At 47.6% G+C, this 20,451-nt stretch overlaps 1 protein-coding gene across 1 annotated transcript in view; it reads left to right on the forward strand.

The window, feature by feature from the left end:
* Positions 1-20,451, forward strand: part of POLQ (DNA polymerase theta) — a 1,553,125-nt gene that overhangs the window by 534,890 nt on the left and 997,784 nt on the right. The window contains exon 12 of the mRNA XM_069635828.1: positions 6,213-6,417. Within this exon, the coding sequence (XP_069491929.1) occupies positions 6,213-6,417 (205 nt within the window). The remainder of the gene's footprint in view (positions 1-6,212; positions 6,418-20,451) is intronic.

Raw genomic sequence — 20,451 nt, forward strand, 5'->3', positions numbered from 1 at the left:
CCTGGGGACCCCTCACTCCCATACAGGGGCTGATGCTGCCACGTTACGTTCAGAGGCGAGTGGTCCGATAAGACCCTTGCTTTATATTCTGAGCCCACCATCTCCCCGCTGAGTTCAGGGTTAACAAACATGTAGTCTAATCGTGTATACAGGTTTTGTGGGGCTGAATAATGAGAGTAATGCCTATCGTTTGGGTGGTGTTGTCTCCATATTTCTTCCAGTTGAAGATCACCCATCAGGGTTTTCAGGGTTCTGGCTGTAGGGGTAGGCTTGTCTAGTTTCCTATCTGATCTGTCCACTCTGGGGTCTAGCGTGCAGTTAAAATATACCCTCCCCATATGACCGCACCCCCTATGTACGGGCTGACTTTGCCTTATAAGGTCTTAAAATAGGTCACTGCATCCTGATTTGGGGCGTATGTGTTAATAATGCACAGTTCTCTGTTTTCCAGCATTCCACGTATCACCACCATTCTCCCATCCGGCTCTACTGTGGATTGCAATAACTGAAAGGGTATGTGTGGCGCAACCCAAGTAATTACTCCCCTGACATATGCCGAATACGTTGCTCCTATAGTGGTCCCCTTCCATTTTTTTCGCTATCGTTCCCTGTTTTTCTTTTGTGGGGTGAGATTCTTGTAATAAAGCTGTCTATTTTCTGCCTTTTCAGGTACAACATGATCTTGTTTCTCTTCAAATGAGTCCCCTGACATTCCAGATTACTATCCTGAGGTCCCCCATCCCTTATCCATATCCCTTCCTGCCTCTGTCCTCCCTTGTCCTCTGCTGTAGGCGCCTCAGCACCTGGATGTAAGCTCGTTCCCTCCCCAGTTCCACTGCAAACTCCCCAACTGCCCCTCCTCCCCCCTGCCCATCCCATCCACAACTATACCCTTTTTCCCCTCGCCCTGTCCCCAACTGGTACCCAGCTCCATCACTGGATCTCATGCTAACCCGCATCAAGCACTTTTCTTGGTTCTAGCCAATACTTGGTGCACCGTGGCGAGGTGCCGCCCTACTGGAGATCCGCCTACTCTAAATGCTGGGGGTAGGTCGTGCTCCATCCGTGATTCTCCCTTAAGCAATAATGTGCCACGTACCAATCATACTTAACTGTTCGAACCTCTATATTCTAGTCCACATCAGTTCCCAAGTTGAAATTATTACGTCACTATTATCTTAGCCCTATTGGCATGCTCTATGCGGTTCCATTACATTACTTTCCTCTGCTGTCTCTATCCCCAAATCAGAGAAGTTTAGTATGGCGTTGTTTCACTTATCCTGTCCACCTCGCTCCGGTCCATCCGCGTCGTCTGGGCAACCTCGAGTGTTCAGCCAGTTTGCTACCGCCTCTGGATCTTTAAAAAATTGCACTTTGCCCTTGTGTAAGATCTTTAACTTCACAGGATATAACGGTATAACAGCACATATTTGAATCCTGACGCTCTCAGGCGCCATTTCACTGCAACATAGCTGAAGCGTTGTCTTTGAACCAGCATGGTGTAGTCCGGGTACACTGTGACTGTCGTCGCTCGGGTTATTGTCCGGCCTTTCAGAAAAAATTCCAGGATCTTTTCCCTGTCTCTGTAGTTCAGGATTTTTGCAATGATTGCTCGCGGGGGAGCTCCAGATGGCGGTCTCCTTGCTAAGGCCATGTGCGCTCGTTCGATGGCAAACCCTTGAGAGAGCTTACCAGCCCCAATTTCTTGGATTAGCATGTTTTCTACGCACACTGTGGGATCTGTTCCTTCTTCTCCTTCTGGCAGTGCCACCACGTGGATGTTGTTGCGCCGTGCACGCCCTTCTGCCTCCTCTGCCCGGATTTCCAAATTGCGCACTTGTTGTTTCAGTATGTGGACCTCCTTGGTATTGGTAGTGCCGACCTCCATATTGTTTTTCACCACGCTCTCGAGACTGCTTGTGCGCTCCGCCAGCACCCTCGCGTCTTGTCTCAGGAAGTTGACATCGACACCTACCGCGTTGATCTTGAATTCCAATGCCGCTTTAAGGTCCGCTATCGTGGTGGTCCACGAGGATTTCATTTCCGCGATGGCCTGCAGGATCGATTGGTCTTCCCGTGGTGGAGCCATCGCATTTTGCGGGACAGTTTTGACTTGTGTTGCTGTGTTCGGGGTTTGCAGCGATTTTGTAAAAATGTCCATCGTTGGTTGCTTTACTTTGGCCTTGCCGCCCTTTAGCGCCATTATCTCTATTGCCCGCCAATTGGTTTCTTGCCGCCCAGAGTCTTGTGCCCGTACTGCAGTGCTTCCCCTTTGCTAGGCCCCCGTCCTCCTGCACCTAGTGTTTGGAGATTCCAGTGGAGCAGTCACTTGGGCGTTGCTTGTTCTATTCCTTTACTGGGGAGAGGGGGGCCAAACCTGCGCGTGATGGTCTATTTCTCACTTGTGCTGGCCCATTGGCTTATGTTCTCTTTTGCGGGGGCCCAATGTAAGATCCCTGTTGACCTTCGGCTAGTTACCTTCAATTTGTTGCCAAGCCTCTTATGTGCCTCTCCAGTGCGCCTTCAGTAGCGTCGTCGTGTATTGCGGCGGTGTGGTTTGGTCTGGCTTCTGTGTCTGGTCATCTGTCTTTTTACTTCATATATTTCCAGCGTAGGCAGTTGACTGCGGCCCCCCAGGTCTTAGTTGTACCTTCTGCTGTAATTGCCCAGGCTCCGGACTTGGCCTCTATGGTGCTGTTCTGCTGTGTGTGCCCGGATCTTCGAGGGATCTGGTTCAGTGGGGGTGGGGGGTCCCTCCACTACAACTCTCTCTCCTCCAGTGCCCAGCGCCAATCGCCGTGTCCTGTCCTTTCTCGGCTCACAGACCCTCTTGTTGCCTGCGAGCCCTGGACTGTGGCAGGCAGCTCACTTTTTACCATGTGCACCTCTTTTGCATATGTAGTGATGCCTGCAGGCATCCATTTTCATCGGGTACCTCTTGAACAGCCTCCTATTTGTCATGCGCTTCCCTGGGGTTGTGACCCCCCACATACAGTTTTGACTCCGAGCCCCCTCATGAGCAGGGTTGTTGCCCGTGTCTATAAAATCTCCTTTTGCCACTGTTTGGATTACTCTGCAGTGCTCACAGTGAGCGTTTCGTCTACAGCCTGTGCAAGGGGGCTTACCCTTCTGCCGCAGGCGCTATCGCTACAGTCCTCCTGGCATTTTAACTGTGTCGGCTCTCGGAGCCCCGTTTTCTTTGCGTTTCTTATGGCCGTGCTGACACACTCAACTTTCGTCACCCGCCTCACCGACGCAGCTCGCTGCTAGCCCCATAGTCAATTTCTCGCTCCGTTTCACAGGAGCCTTGCGCACCGCGTGAAACAAAGTATCTCGACGGTGCACAATGTATCTTCGTTCCAGGCACAAGAGGTCTATCCCGTCAGCATTTGTTGTTACCGGTGATTCGCAGGCACTAGGCTCTCTGTCCAGCCCAGCACTCCGATGCAGTCCTTTCTCTGGACATCCACCATTTTGTTGTGGACTTCTCGGGCTCGTATGGTATTCGTTATAAGTTCATAACTCCAGATTTAACCCTCCGTTTCGCACCACAGGATTTGCAGTACACGCCCCATATTCTCTGGCGGCAGTGTTTTTTTTTTATTCCTCATTTCTTCTTCTTTATTTATCGTACGCTGCAGGATCAACTTCGGATGTGTGGGAGCTCACGGGAAGAGCAGCCCTACTCCATGGCTACCAAGCCACCATGCTGTTATCGTTAATATATAAAATGTGGCTGCCTCCGATCTTATGCAGAATTCAAACTGAGTGGCACTACTGAACCACACAAAGGTGGAATTTTACAACCCATGTTGTATCTTTTCTGACATGTTGACTCTCACTTAACTACTGCGCTTATGAAAACTGCTGGTTTCCCACAGGAAATGAAGGAAGGCGGCATAAAGAAAGAACATGGCGAGAGTGAGGTAGAAATGTTGACTCAAATAGGTCTCTCCGCAGGATGGAGAGGTGAGGGAACCAGAGATCAGAAGTCTTGCCGAGGTTTACATGTGAGAGATCGGCAGGAGTGGAGCAAAGTCCTAGAAATGGCTACCCCAGGGTGCAGTCTGTTGGGCGCAAAACAATGAGCAGATGTAAGACATCAAACTGAATGCAGGAGCAGAGGGGATTATACAAAGACAAAAGTTTTCACTCCCTTCCTAAACTTCAAAAGATTTGTTTCAGCATGTAAGATTTTAGGAAGCTTGTTCTATAAGGGAGCAACCTGAGAAATGAAAGACCTATCCAACCCTCTAACCTGCTTGCTCCTTGGAGCAAAGAGTAGAATTCCATCACTAAATCTAGTGAGCCTGATCGTGTGTTCGATTTTGACATATTCTTTAAGTTAGCTTGGGGCTTGACCATACATACATTTGTGCACTATTGTTGGCGCCTTGAAATGGATACAAGCTTTGACTGGAAGCCAGTGAAGATTCCTCTTGTGAGAGGATATTGGCTTGTCTGGCTATGCTCTTGATAATGCGTACTGCATCATTTTGCAAGACCTAAAGTCGTCTAAGCCTATTGCTGGCCCCCAACATGAGGACGTTACAATAGTCTACCTGGGGCATCACGAGGGTGCGTACCAAGGTAGCACAATTAGCCTCTGAAACATAGTGCTTGACTAACCTGAGGAGTCGTAGTATATACTGTGCCTCATTTGCCACGCTCTCAGTATTGGCATTAATGTTCAAGGAAGGTTAGAAAATTACTCCCAATGTCCTAACCCTATCCACAGTGTCCATAGCATGGACTTCCACACAGAAAGAGGCATATTGTCGATCCAGCTTAGATCTTGCCTGCAGTGAGCCGAAAAGCATCATCTTGGTTTTCTTGGCGTTTAAACACATACCATTGTTAGCCATCCATTGTTGGATGGAAACATAAACAATATTTATTAGATCAGAGTCCTCTGTGTAGTTGCTGCTTAATTCAAACACGAGCTAGGTGTCTTCAGCGTAATTAGTGACAAGGACACCCAGCCCATCCAAGAGATCACACAAAGGGCGTCAGTATACATTAAAGAGGGAGGGAGACATGCATGCGCCCTGGGGTACGCACCATTTCAAAAGTACCTTGGATGACCATGCATTTGCCCAAGCAATTTTAGACATGCGACCCATCAAGAAGGACTTGATCCAGGCCAAGTCGCTACCTGACACACCCCCTAAGATCATCAACCTATTCAGTAGTTTGTCATGGTTGACAAGGTCAAAGGCTGCTTATAAGTCCAACAACATCAGCAGCCCGACTTTGCCTTGGTGCATGACCTGGAGCATCTCCGATTTCATGTTTAGCCAAGGCAATCTCTGTGCTGTGGATAGTCCAAAAATCCGATTGTCTAAAGTGAAGAGCTCCCGAATTTTCCAAAAACTCTAAAAACTGCAGTGTGGCCCCCTTGTCCAAAATTCTTAGCGAAAACGGGGCATTGGAGATGGGCCTAAAGTTTGAGTAATCTTTTGGATCTAGACTGGATTTTTTAAATAAAGTGGTGACCGATACCTTCTTCAATGCCTCGGGAAGACAAACATCCCTAAGACTGGCATCGATAAAGCAGGTGAGAAAAGGGAGGAACAGTGTTTTATTATTCAAAAGGATTTTGGACGGAAGAGCTTCTCCTACACAGGTGGTGGGCCTCATGTAGGTCATAATATTGGCTAAAACTTCCTCCGTTATGCTCCTAAATTCGAGGATTTAAGTGCTCTTTAATTATAGAGTTACTTTATTGCTTTGGTTATGCTTGGTGAAGTGGTTTGTGCAAGTGTTTGGTGATAGGGAAACGCTGCAAATGGAGTTGTTAGAGTCCTCTCCTTTACACAGGATTTTCTTTTTTTTTTAAGGTTAAGGTGTACCCTTTTTTTATGTAATGATCTAAATTAATCCTGCTTTTTTCAGGAATTTACAAAAGCGGTTTGCTTCTTTCTGCCAACCTACTTTCTTTCTCTGCTTTAGTGTGCAGCTTAAGATTGAAAGTAAGAGGGTCTTTCACATGACCCACCACAAAGGTTCTTAGAGGGGTGAGCAATACTGGCTGTTGCACCCTAGATACTCTTCTTTCTTTGGACACAGTGTGCTTGCAAGTGGTTAAATCAATTATGGAGCTTTCACAGCAGTGGGTTGGGTGTGAATGTGGATCATCTTGAAATGAATCCTACCAGTCTTGCATGCTTTCTTTGTGTCCGCTTTTATGATGCAGACTTTGCTTTGAACAGATCATTGTTGGTGGAGTAGCCAGCACTCCAGATGATGTGCGGATGTATGCCTCGTGCACCCTTCTGGCTAAGAGTTTGGAGCATGAGCACCATGAGGAGAATGTCCAGGGTGCTGTGAAAGGTGGAGCCATTGAAGCATGTGTGGAGTGGTTGCTCAAGAACGAATTCATCCAGATCTTGAAGGAGGACAAAGATGGAGCAAAAGGTAAGTATGATTGGCACTGGCATTGTGAGTTGGCAGGGTAGCTGCCATCTTTAAAAAAAACGGAAACACAGCAAAAGTTGTTTACAGAAACTGATGGGAATGTTGCCATGCATGAAGTAGCTGCTCCGTTGTTTGGAGGCGGGAACTATAGCCAATATATACATTTTAGTTATGTTTGGTTTTCTTCTTCGAAGGTTTTCTAAAATTTGCTATTATGCATGTAAGCACTAAGAAAAATGCGTTATTTGTTCCCATGTGCAATGTGACAAAAGGCAAGGAACATTGATTATGTTAATGTTCGCCTCCACGTGTGTCTCTGGCACACAAGAGTCCCACATCTCCAGTCTCTTCCGAGATGTCCCCACAGCCAGAGAAAACATCTGTTCAATGTGCCAAAATAATATAATTAACATTCCCAACCCCTTCTTGGACCTGGCATCCAAACTGCTTTGTTACCACCGTATTGTATTAATGATGCCAGAGGAGACCCCAGTTTGGTGCTCAACAATTTATTTAGAGAATGTTGATCATGATCACTTTGGGGTGTAAGTCTGTATTTTTTTTTGTTCTTCACTTCTTCCCCCCCCTCTTTTGTAACCTCCAACAAGCACCCCTTATCCTGCAGGCAGCGGTGTCCCATGTTAGAAGATGATTTGTGTATACTTGTGTCGGGGCAGTGGGCTCCGTTTTCACATATTTGTCATACTGTACATGGCTCAGATACCATCAGCCTGTGCGATCGCCAGAACCAAATACTGGGATCGTTTTCAACCATTATTCACTGTTTTGCCTTTGTTGTTGGAGAGAGAGAGAGAGAGAGCAAAGTTCTCCTGTATCATCAAGGGAGGTTACCATTATCTAAGGGCCTAATATCTAACTCGGACAATTTACTATCAACATGGAGGAACATTGTTCCGTAGCTCACTGCAAATAACCCTGGCCAGTGGTTGCTCTTGAACATGGACATGTCATGTTACTATTCAGACAACGGATTCCTGCCATACAGAAGGTAGTTCCTTCTAAGACTTCCAAGGATTCATCCCAATGGTGGCCACCTCGTTCTAGTTCAGAATCCATCAGAGCTTGAAACTTTTGTTGCACAGAAGCAGAGTGTAAGTTGTTATTTCAGCCTGTGCTCTTGGCAAACATTTTATTTTAATAGACCACCTTCACACAATACCTTTCAAAGTATGAAGTGATCAGTGTCACTGATGAAACTGAGATGTCAGTATTGCCAAATGCAGGTAAGCTTCCCAAGGTGCTCCTGTGGCCTAAATAGAGGGTTTCCTTACAGTGCCAGTGCAGCCTAACACTAGACACCTTCCTCTGAGGATACAGGTTTAACCTTCGTATTGGACGCAGGAAACAGCAGCTTAACCCCATGTAATTTTTAAGTGCCCCCAAGAGAACTGGCCATCTTATTGCACCCTGTATGGTGAATATTGGCATGCACACTAACTGTATAGCATAGGCCAACCCTGACCAATATCCGTAAAGACCTCCGGAAGACCATTGGCAAACACCCGCCTACATCCTTGTTCTGTAAACATGTTGGTGCACTAAGGTATGGTAGACCACACTATGCTCCTCAAAAGGCTACATCACACTATTGGTTGGGAGGTCAGACCTTAAGCTGGGTGGCCCTTATTCTTTGACAAAACAACTTTACAAGATAAATTGGGTATGTTCTCATCAAAACACTCCCATGTGTCCTTGTGGAGTAACCCAAGGCGCAGCCTTCTCCCCCCGGGTGGCTCACTGCCTACTGGACACCCCTTGCCTGCACAATTTTAAAATGTTTGCCTTCTCCTGCCCCTTCTCAGCCCTTACTGAGGCGGTTGTGGCCTACCGTAATTTTCCTAAGCCATGGAATGCCTTCTAACTTGGTTGTGCTATTCTATAGTATCCACAGGTTAGTTGTTTATGGCTGTGTCAGGTCCTTTACATGCTCCCGCAGTTCCATGGGGTTGCATATAAGCATCTGCAAGCTTTTGCATAGGACCTCTTGCTTCTTGCTGTTTCTGCGTTTCTACAGTCAGGCTAATGGCAAAATAATAAAAGCAATCACAGTATGTAGATGTATCTGTCCTCTAACGATAGAACTGTACGCTCGTGATCAAGTATTCAAGTGTGTGATTGTGTCCCGATGTACAGATAGCACGTGTGCTTCATGTCTAACGCTGCCATGTCATGGTGTCTCTAATGACATCGAGCATGTCTTCTGGGCTCTTTAGTTGAGCCTGTCAATGGAAGTGTCCTTATCGGCATCCAGAGACTTGTTTGTATTGCTCCTGGGCAATAGGGTTGTCTGAGTGGATACCTTTCGAGATATTTGTCTATTATGGGCGCACTGGGAATCTGTCCGAAATGGTATGACAGATCGTGGTTCCTCTGGTCCTTCTTCCGGCCCATGTGTCTGGTGGGAGGGCGAGCAGGGGTAGGATCTGGGCTCCCACCTTCAGTCCCCCCACTGGTCTACTTGTCGACCACATTTCAAAAGGTCCAATTTTTTTCTCGGGCCGCCAGATCTTTGTTACTCCTCCGAGGTGTCCATAATAGTTTGTGTGATCATCGAAGGACCAGTACATGTAACACCATACTCCTTCTGGGTTACACCATACTCCTTCTGGGTTGCACCAGAACCACTTCCCTTAAATAGGCTCTCGCTTCTCGGGGTTGTCCACTTTTGTTCCTGACGGAAATAATTTGCATTGCGCAATCCTTTGTCTGTCTGTCTTTCTCTTACAATGTCATCTGTCGCTCCTCCGATGTTCACGTACATCAGTATTTGCATTCCAATTGCTTCTTCTGCCGTCTTTTTGCACCTTGCAATGCATATCTTGACCCCACATAGGGATGCGGTTCCAAGCACGAGTGCTCCAGTTATCACTTTTAGCCCGTCTGACGGCCATGAAGGCATCCACGACCAAAGGTATGCCAGCCAACTCTTGTCTTTCCTTGTCCCACGTGCTTCATCTTCGATCTTCGCATGCATTTGTGCCAACTGTGCAACTACGTCTGAGAGAGAGCCATTATCTTCGTTGTTAGGTGGTGTGAATGTGCAACATGAACTCCTGATCTTTGCGCTAATTCATCCTTCCATTGCTGTGAGGAGATCCAGAACGTTTCTATTCTGGAGTGCCCCAACCTTATTGCTCTGAGATCTTCCTTTATGGCGTTGAACCATTCACTGTCGAATTGATGGTTACCATCAGCTCCCAACTAGTGATTTGCAGCCATTTGGCATTTGTATACGTCTACATTCCTGGTATTAGTGAGGCGAAGAACTTCTGTGTTCTACTGAACAGCCTGTGCTCTGCTGGTGCTTTGTCCAATGCTGCTTCTGATTTGCCTGAGAAGTAATTTATCCCTCTCTCTTCACCCTGCTCAGATCTGTTTGTTTCTCTTCTTCCTTCGTCTGGGTTGTTGGTGCTATCTTCACTGACCTCTTCTTCCTTCGGTTGTTTTCCATCTTTGGAAAGTCATCAAGCTTCATGTCTTTCTTGGGTACCACCAACGAAAGCATGTTGATATGTAGCAATATCCCACCCCAGTTAGGTGACAGTTTCTCATACGCTTTAGACCTGAATGCCCAATAGTGATCCATCAGCACTGCAGTTGCTGCTCCCATTGCCAGGATATTCTCAATCGTTTTGCAGTCTACGTTCTCACCAACGTCCTCATTGCCATTGTGCTGGTTACACAGAGCTGGTGTCTTCAGAGGAATTATTGGCATCGGTCCAGCTTCTTTCTCCGCCCATATCTGTAACTTTGCACTCCTGTCCCATTCCTTCAGGCACTTGTCATCCTATTCTTACACCTTGCTTACTACCGACTTAGCTAAGGTCAGTGCCTTCCTTCCCACCATTCTATGTTCCCAGCCATCGTTGGTGTATACAAGTCCATAGACCAATATCTGTGGTCTCTCCCTACATCCAGGGCCTTCCCCTATCTCCATCACTCTTGTCCATGGACGTGGTAATTCCTTCAGTGTGATAGTCTTTTTCCATCCTTTCCCTGGCCCTTCAGTTATGTACTGCAATCATTGGTCTAACTGCTAGTAGTTGTTCATCATGTACAATGTCTTTATGTAGTTATCTTCGTGTGGGAAGGTCCCTCTGGACATCCATCTCAAGGGTGCCGTTTCCCTTGAAATCGGCCTCGCGTTTGGACGATCGCGAGGTACATCAAGCACTGTGCTTTTGTTGCAGGTATTTCAGTTGTGATGAACGTCCGAGTTGCACTCATGGCGTAGGGGATTAAGGAGCCGACATAACCGCTCTCCCTGGTGCTGACCCTACCTACTTTGGACATGAGTTTGTACCACTTGTTGGATACTTGTGCTGCGTCTGTGAGAAACAAACTCCCTCATGTCTGCATCAACACTGCTCTTACCTCTTATTACCTTCTCAGCAGTGTCTTCTCTTCCACCAGACATGGTAGTTCCTCCTGCTCAGTTGGGGTAGCGTTAGTAGAGGGTACAGCAGTAGTGCTCCTTATTAGACAATCGCCATAGAACAACCCCCATTATCCCACTAGTAATTAAGACACACTACAATAACAATATTCTTTATTATTTCGGCCATAACAACTTACGCTGCTTGATTTCTGCAGCTTGATGATAGAGTTGCCCGCCTGACAATAGCAAGAAAGGCGTTACTGTATTAGTAGTGATAAGTACCCTCAAGCTCCGTGAACTAAAAGGTCACTAAGGGCAAAAGCAAAGACCTCATCCCAAACTGCCCTTATTGAGGAATCTCTTAATGTGGGTAAGACTGGGTAGGCACTCTGTTCAGGTTCTGGGTACGCTTGGGCCAAATACCGTATGAATACAAGGAAATATACTGCAGGGATCGAGCCCTAAATCGTCTGGGTCTTTGGATATAGTGTACAAACTGGTTGAAAAAGGCTTCTGGGTGGTCAATGGGAGGTAGCATCAGGATAACCCTTTACACAGTTCTAACAACATTCACGTCAACCTGCATGTGCGAGAAAAGGGAGAACAGTGTTTCAGCTGCCATGTGTACAGATATTCCAGTTGCTACTTCACAACCTACGTGTGCGGAGGAAAGAGAGAGGGAGAGAACACACTGTGTTTCAGCTGTTAATGCACACAAGCACTCCAGTCGGTACTTCAGCTGCTTGGGATAGTCTGACCCTAGGATGGCCAGGTTTGTCTAACTAAGATTTGCATGCCCTTGTAGTTCAAGATCTTCAACATTGGCCCTGTCGAGTGCTGTTGCTTTGTGTCCAGGTGAGGACACAGCTTTGTATGGCTTGACGTCCTGGATGTGGTTCCATACAGATTTCACCACTAGCCTAACTGTACTGTCCGTCACGGCCTCTACTATGAGGTCCCGTGAACCTAGGCGCATTGCAGCGCCGAATAAAGTTTTTCAGTAGAACTAGGTCTCCTACTTGCACTAGTTCTTTGCTGTGTGTCATCGGATTCTGGTGGCTCGTTGTCGTCAGGCCTTCCCTGGGTCCTCTGGATCTGGCGAGAGATTAGAAAGGCACTAGAAACCAGGGAATGTATGTATGTATTTGAACATTTCTTGACCCAATATCTCTGCACTCTTCTCACAATCCTTCAGTGCTCTAGTGGGAGGAGCCAGGAGAAGATGCATTTGTTGTCCTGTCACCACCTCGTGGGGCGTTAAATGGTGGTCGGACCCTGGCTTGTTGCGCAAAGTGCAAATGGTAAGCAGTGAAGCCAGTTGGTGTGCTGCTGAGTTCTGGCAATGCACTCCTTCAGGAGGCCGTTGAGGTGTTCACACATCCCATTTGCTTGTGTGTGGTATGCACAGGCTAATTATTGTTTGATGCCTAGCAGGGTAGTAATGTGGTGGAACAGTTAATTGGCGAAGTGAGGGCCATGGTCAGACCGCAGGACCTCAAACATACTCCATCTTGGGAACAGTTCTCGGACTAGAAATGTTGCTGCCCTGAGGGCGTCGGCATGTGAACAGGGTCCGGCCTCTCTCCACTTTGAAAATGGGCAGACAACTAGTATCATGTAGCAGTATCCTTGACACACTTGGATCATGTCCACGTAATCCACATAGAGATGCAGCAATGGGCCTTCATATCTTGGTATGGCTCCTCTCACAACTTTCAAGGTATGCCCTGCTGTAAACTACTGACAAGTCAAGCAGTTGCTAATAAAATTGATCACATGTTCATTCAAATTTGGGCAAAACCACGTTTCTCCAATACGTGCGGCAATGACTTCCTTCTCTGTGCATGTTGGATAATGCATCTGTGCCAGTGCGGTTTTCAATAAGGCTACTGGCATGACTACTTTCCCTGTGTTGATCTGTCGCCATAAAGCATCTGTTGGGGACATGGAGCATCCCCTCTTCACCCAGAGCTCCCTCTACTCTGGTGGTGCAGCTCCCTGCAATTCCATAATCTGAGTTTCTGGTTGACGGTTGTAGCCATCCCTTATTACCATATTCCTTACCCCTCATGAGACTTTGGGTCTCCTACAGTTCCCCAAAATATGCTGCGCATTTTGCCTCATATTCTGCTCCTTCGTTTCCCTTTGAGATAGCATCTTCTCCCCTTGTGTGAGCTTGGCATTTCACTAGTGATAGTTCCCTCGGATATGTAATTACTTCGATCAGTTTGCCTAGCAAGAGCGCGTGCTGTACTGGGGTCCCGTCTGCTCTTCTGTACCCCCTCCTGAGCCACCGCACCAATCCTGAATGCACTGTTGTGACGTACGTGCTGTCCGAATATACCGTCACCCTTTTGTCTACGCTGTGTTCTAGCGCCAGAATGCGAGCCACTAGTTCTGCTGCTTGTGCGGAGTAATGAGATGGTAACCGTGCACTCGCAACCACCTCACTTGTCCAGTCCTCTTTCATTCTCACTATTGATTGTGTATAGGTGCTATATAAATAAACAATGTGTTTCAAAGCGCTTCTGGGAGGGAGGGAACATAGGAAAATAAAGTTACATTCAGTTAAAGTCCTTGAAACAATACAGAATGTGAAAAATAACTATCGTAATAGGCCTGTCGACATTTCTGATAGTGCAAGTGCATAGAACAAGTAAGGCAAGAGGAAATGTAAATGAAGAACAAAGCAAGCAGTAACATTACTATGTCTGACGACCACTGATGTAGTGTTGGAGGTATACAAGAGGAGGGGTTGGGGGGGAGGGACGGGGGATATGTGTAGGGAGAAGGAGATGAACAAGGCACGCTACTGAGCACATTTTTCAGTGACAAATTTAAAAAGCAGGGGTGGGGGGATGAGGGAGAAGAACAAGGGGGGAGGAGGGGAGACAGACAAGCTGCTATCAAGTCAAGGGAACAGATGATAGGAGTAAGTGCTAGGAGGGGGAAGGTTGAGAGGAGGGAGAAGGTTGAGAGGAGGGAGAAATAAGTAGGAAGGGGAGTAGGAAGATAGTAGAAGAGGAGGGAATAATGGAGGGGGAAAGGGGTAGAAGGCAGGTAAGGGGGTACACAGAACAAAAAAAGGGGGGAGCAAGGCAGGGGGGGGGAAAAAAACACTCACGGGGGGCATAGGGGCACACAGACACTCACGGGGGGGCACAGGGGCAGACAGGGCCTTAGTTGTGGGCCTTAGGTGGGTGGCCGGCTTCCGCCTCCCGGCTTCAGCCAATGGCTAAAGGGGCCATGGCAGCCAATGAGAGGGGGGCAGGGGCTGGCCCACAACAGGACAACAGAATGCAGGCAGTGCAAGAAAAACGACGGCCATCTTTGAGGGCCTCAAAGCATGGAGGCAGCATAAAGCACACAAAGCAATTATAAATGTACCCAAGTGGGTTTCACGCTAATCGCGCCATGCAGGGCACGCCGGACCAAGAGGAGGCAGGCACAATGATCAGGCAGTTCCAGTCCTTCTGATCCCATCAGTTTGGTCAATAGTCGATGAACCATCAATGTAAAGCACTTCTCCCCCCTCATGTGCATCTTCTTCTACCTTGCGTGTCTCAGTGAACTGCTCTATGTTCTTTGTGCAATCATGAGCCCAGTCCCCTGGCTGTGAAGGATGTCTGCCAAGAATGTTGCTGGATTTACTGTCTTGCATGTTACTATCTACACTGCCACATTTGATAGTAGGACCTCATATCCTGATGCTCTTTGTGTTTAGTGTGCTCTTTGGTTTATACAGTACCGCAAACAGGGCGTGCTACACCTAAAGTGTGGTGGTACATCGCATTCTCACTGCTGATGACTTTTCTACTGCGAAGGCTGCAGCTGCCAAGGATTGTTTGCACGGGTAATGTCCTCTCATCACTTGGTCGAGCTGCCCACTGTAGTAAGCAATTGGTTTATGGTCCATGCTTATTTTCGGAGTCAGCACCACCTTCATCACTACACCGTCCGTATGGGAAAACAGGAAAAATTCCTTTTTTATAGTCTGGCGTCCCTAACATTGGAGTGCTACTTATGGCCAACTTCAAGTCCTCAAAAGTGTCCGTCATCTCTGTGGTTCATGTCAATGTCTTTGTTCCCCATTGAGCCTCTTTTAGCGCAGTCAGGAGTGGCCTGGTGTAGGTCCTGTAGTCAAAGATCCACGCCCTGCAATAATTTCATTACCCCAAGAATCGTTGAATTTCCCTCAGTGTTTTGGGCTGTGGTGTGGCAAATATCCTTTCTGCTCTCTTTGGGGCATTGTGCCTGCCATATTTAGATATCATCTGTCCGATGTAGAGCACCTCCTTCTGGCAATACTGCAATTTGGCCTTGTCCACCTTGTACCCCTTGTCAGCTAGCACTATCAACATATGTACTGAGTCCCTCCTGCATTAGTCTTCTGTCACACTGCAGATCAAAATGTCATCAACGTACTGCAAGACCGTGCGCTCTGTCTGTATGTTGCTCAGATCCATCTGGATCACTCTGTTAAAGATAGATGGTGACTTGCAGCACCCTTGTGGCAAACAAGTGTTTCCACTTCTGGTTTCGGTACATAAAGCTGGTCAAGTCTTGTGAATCTGGGTGTAAGGGTACAAAGAAGAATGCGTTCTTTAAGTTGATAACTGTGAAGCATGTGTCTTCTGCTGGAATGCCACACATGATTGTCACAGGATTAGCTGCTATGGGATACTCTGCTTCTACAATGTGGTTCAGAGGCCTTAAATCCAGAAAGAAACACCATGTCCCCCCATCGGCCTTGTGAACAGGGTACACTGCTGTGTTGCATGGAGACTCAGATGGTACCAGAATGCGCCTCTCAATGAGGGAATTGAATGTCTCATAAATTCCCTCATCTGCCTCCTTAGTCAGTGTATACTGTTTCACTCTGGGCAAAATTGCTCCTGGTTTCAATTTGATCTTTACTCCTCCTATGCTTTTTATGCACCCTACGTCATAAGGACTTGTGGTCCATAAGCTGTCTGGTACCATGCCCATGTCTTCCTCTAAGAAGGAGCGCAGTGCATCCAGTGCCTTCGCCATTCTCTGTGGTAGCTCCCTGTAATTAATCTATAACCAGAATGTGTCACTCATTTCGAACATCATTTCCACTTCCAGTCTCTCTTCCACAAAGAGTTCCTCATCTGTCACTGTTGTCAGCCTGCATCTTTCTACAACTGCAATTATAGCTCTCCATGCCCTCCTAGTGTCATCCGTGTCATGTACTGCAATCCAGTACTCTTGCCAACACTGCCTCAATCTTAATGGACACTATCGTTCCTTCTAGCTCATCCAATGGGGTTTCTGGTCTGAACGGGTACTCGATTGGTACTCGCCGCACCTTCCCTGCGATGCCTGGCATCCATGTAAAGGCTGTCCTGTATTGGAACTTCTCGGGGTCTACTGGCACCACCCTCTGCACTGGGCTCCCACAATATGCCTGGACAATCTGTCTAACATTGAAATGCGTATGCCTGGTGTTGAGCATATTATGTCTTTGTGAAGGAAATGGTCATGTTTAGGCTGATCATGATGTCACGTCCCAAATTGTTTACAGGTGTCTGTTGAGAATAAAGTAAAGGTAGTGATAAGTTGTGATCTCCTATAGATGAGATGTTATCAGTAAAAGGAACCACTTCTCGAGCACCAGAGAATCCTTGAGTGTTCATGGCATCGCCTGACAACTTAAATGTTCCTTCCCTGATGCATGACCTAGTCGCCCCAGTGTCAACAAGAAAGGAAAAAGTTTTGTCACCTATCGCCACCCCTATGCGTGGTTCCTCCGCAGGATTGGGTGTGATCGACAGGATGGGACACATCAAGTTTGTCTGTGGGCTGTCCTATTGGGGGTATAATGAGTCTGTACCCTGTGACGGGGTTGTTTCCCACCATGGTAACCCCTCCCAGTCTTCTAACTGGTACTGTCGCCATTGTGTCCATGGGCTCTGTTGTGTTACGTTCCTGTATTTGTGCTAACTGTTATGTGCTCCCTCCGATTTGCGATGCTTGTAAGTACTTTGGTAATGGCGCTGACATTTGTGGTGCTTGTGTCTGTACCTTTGGTGGTGTTGGTGCTTTTGGTTGTGCTTGTGGCATCTGTTGATGTGAGCCTTGTTTCTGCCCTTGATGCTGCTGGCCCTGAGCATAGTGATCTCCCTATTCCCATTGATGCTGCGGATGCCCCTGATCCCCACCTGCTCACCCCCCAATTCTGCCGTGCTTCTCCAAATCGGCAGATTCTTTAAATATGTCCTAGCTGCCCACAGGTCCAACACTGTGTTGGCTCTCCCCTGTCCTTGAAAACCCGCCGAAAAGTCCCCTGTGTTCTGTGTCCCATATCCCCGAAATCCCCCTGGAAAACCCCCTTGATTGTGATGTGCCTGTGTGTTAGGGAGAATTCTCTGTTTAGGCTGAATTTCCTAACCTAGTGAGTCCCCCAGCAGCTTTGCTGGATTTTTGGGGTTTATTTTTTTCTCCTGCCAAGAGTGAGACTCTTTTACCCTCACTCTTGGGCATGATTTGAGTGTGTTTCTTTGAATCTAGATGTGTTTAATGGGCTATGGCGTCGTTTACTCCATAGGGCTTCATGTGTTTGTGTGATGTGTGTTACACAGCACCCACAGTGCAGTGACACAGGGGTGTCATAGTGACCCCCCAGTATAGACTCCATACCCTGGGACTGACTACTGTCTCCCAGGGCATGTAAAGTCACCATTGACTTTACTAGTCTTAAAGTCTGAACAGAACCAGTACAAACCATCATATTGTGGACGTACTGGCTGGGGCAATTCAATTGCCCCAGGGTCTGTTAGTCGAGGGGGCACGTCTCCGTCCCCCCTGATCGAGTTTTGGCTGGTGGCAGTGGATACTACTTTTTATATTCAACCGCGAATATTTTCCTATGGGATTTCCCATTGTTTTAGGCTACTATCTTTATTTAATTATTTACGGTAGCCTCGAACATACCGCCGGTTTATTTAATTAATATTAATTCTCCGGTTGGTATTTTTTGCCAAAACTTGATTCTAAAATGGCGTTTGTGTTCTCTTCTGTGACTCCAACCCAAGTTGAGCCCTTTGTTCCACTTTTTGGCGGGCTTCTCCACAGAAGCCCTCCAAAGTGGTGCCACTCTGTCTGGGGTACTCAGGAGGGGTGGAGGGAGATTTAGGCACCCTGGACTGAGTTGCCTAGGCAACTCAAGTCGCACTCCGTCCTGATTGGCCCAAGTGGTGAGCCGGCCGGCTCACCACTTAGCATGTTTGAGTGACAGCTAGGCTGAGTGAATGGGGGTTTGCTGCATAAAAGCAGGGCTTTGGGGACTGGAACTTCAGAGGTCGCCACAGGACCTAAGAATCCGATGAGGGAGAAGCTGAGCCGACCTGCCACGACACCACCACCGGTGGAGCCCTGCTGGACTGCCTCACCACTTTTCCCAACGACAGAGGAGATCTCCCGCCGGAGAGTCTTCTTCCTTTGACTGGTGGGGATAACCAGTTTCACCGTCTTTTCGCCTTCCCGATGTACCTCGTGGCCGCCTTGCCCGTGCCAAGCACCCCGGCAACCGGGATGCCACGTTTTACTACGACCGCAAAACCAAGGTACCACCTTTAACCGGAAAACTCCACGGCTGGTTTCTTCCCTGGTAGTGCAACGACCTTCATCTTTCCTCCAAGTGGGTATCTTCTCTTCCCCTGGACGACGACGCAACTTGCACCCACTACCAGGAACAACTGCCACCGCTGGAGGATCCTTCCCACTTAGGGTACCGCGTCCCGCCTGGCTTCCCTTGCTACCGACTGTATGGGGTAGATTTAGCCCCTGGCTTTCGAACCTGGGTTAGCCTGGGACACCCTGGCTAAACTTTACTAAGCCTCTCTAAACTCTTTTTTTTTTTTTTAACCCTCTGCAAGACTTTCTAAGCCTAGTGTAACTGTGTGATGTTGGGCGCATTTGTGCTCTGCTCTCTCTGAGTGGGCCCAGCCTTTGGACTTTGGCTCACCAGTGACTTTTGCTCTTCTGTCTTGCTAACAGTGTTCCTGAATCTTAGAGTGGTGTACCTTTCCATATTCTGTCTTTTTCCCCCCCTTTCTCACAATCTTATTGGAGTGCCATCTAGTAAAGCGCTCACCTCTGTATGAAAATAAGTGGTGTTTTACTGTGACTTATCGGATAAGGAAAAAGGGGTGTATATATTACAATAGTAACTGTGTTTAGAATATTTTACAACAAGAGTGCTGGAGTGTTTCAAACAGTGTGTTTTTAAATAAATAATTATATACTTTGATACCAAAGCTCTGGTCAGTGTTTGCTTGTATTGGTGTGTCTGAGTGCCTATTGTGTATACTTTGCATACTGCCTAACTCTTCTTGAGGGAAGTCTGACTGCTCAGCCCCAGCTACCAGGTAAATCTGGGTGGTACAGACTGCTACCAAGTGGGTTTACTGCCAACACCTGTAGTCCTAAATCTTTTGCAGTGTTCCCTAAGGGAACTGCACAGGTTTCTGCCTAACACTGTGGTCCGAAGCCACACCCTCTTTGTAATCCTCCCCTCCCTTGAAACCCCCACCCCATGTATCCTCCTCCCATGGGCTTTGCATATTGCCGTCGTTGTTGATACTGCGGCTGAGGTGCTGGTGCCTGTGGGGTGTGGCTGGTTATGACCGCCCCTTCCATTGCATATTTTGATAACTTTTGTTGTACTAGTTTGGCCTCATCCGCCTTTCTTTCATCTGCCTTTTGCTTCACCTTCTCCTGACAGTCTCCAATGGTGCATTATTGTGAGTTGTATTTATACGCCAAAGCTCTTGAATCTTCTGAATGTATCAAACACGGTCCTCATCCTTAAGCATTGTGTGACTTTATTGCCCCGATGTCTGACTTGTCTGGGTACTGTGTTCATAATGCTTGCCAAACTCTGGCTCTGCAGTTCGCAAATGGCGACCCATCGTGTGCTGCGTTCTGTTTAGTCACCCATGGGAACCCCACCCTCTTCCATATGTCATCATCTCATAGATCCATTTCCCAGCCCCCACACTCAATGAGGGCAATTTGCACTTCACTTTTTCCTTGTCTGTGAGTTTCCAAGGCACATACTGAGGCCTCGTCCCTCCCCTCTCTAGCAGTGGCATCTGTGAGTACACTACCCTTTCTTCTGGCGTCCTTCGATACTGCCTGATTTGAATGGGCCCTCTCTCATCCTCAATGTCTGCATGTATCCACCAGTTCTAGTAGAGGAACTTGTTTGTTTTTGTCATAAGCTCTGGATAGTCGCCCTCCTGAGCAAGCTATTGCTGTTCCTCCCTCCTTCGCCCTGGGAGATCCCCAAGTCTGTTAACATAGGTGTTATGTGCGGTGCACCTGTTGTTCATTCACTGGGATCACTCTTCTGCCTCAGCCCCTCCTTCTCCCTGTCCGTGAGATCTACTTCCCTATGATATTCTGTCTGTCCCCACGGAGTGGTGTCTGCTCCGCTCCCCCCTTTCACTATCATTGTCAGAGCCCCTGTCCATGTTAGTACAAAAGTCATCTGCAAAATGTAGTCCTCTCTATGTCAAATCCGTATTGGGGATCATGCTAAGATTGACGTCTACTAAATTGTATGTGCTACCTCATGCGCAGGCCCCTATACCTGTTCCACTGTTCGC

Source organism: Ambystoma mexicanum, chromosome 7p (genome assembly GCF_040938575.1).
Source record: "Ambystoma mexicanum isolate Mex_15411 chromosome 7p, UKY_AmexF1_1, whole genome shotgun sequence".
Lineage (NCBI taxonomy): Eukaryota > Metazoa > Chordata > Amphibia > Caudata > Ambystomatidae > Ambystoma > Ambystoma mexicanum.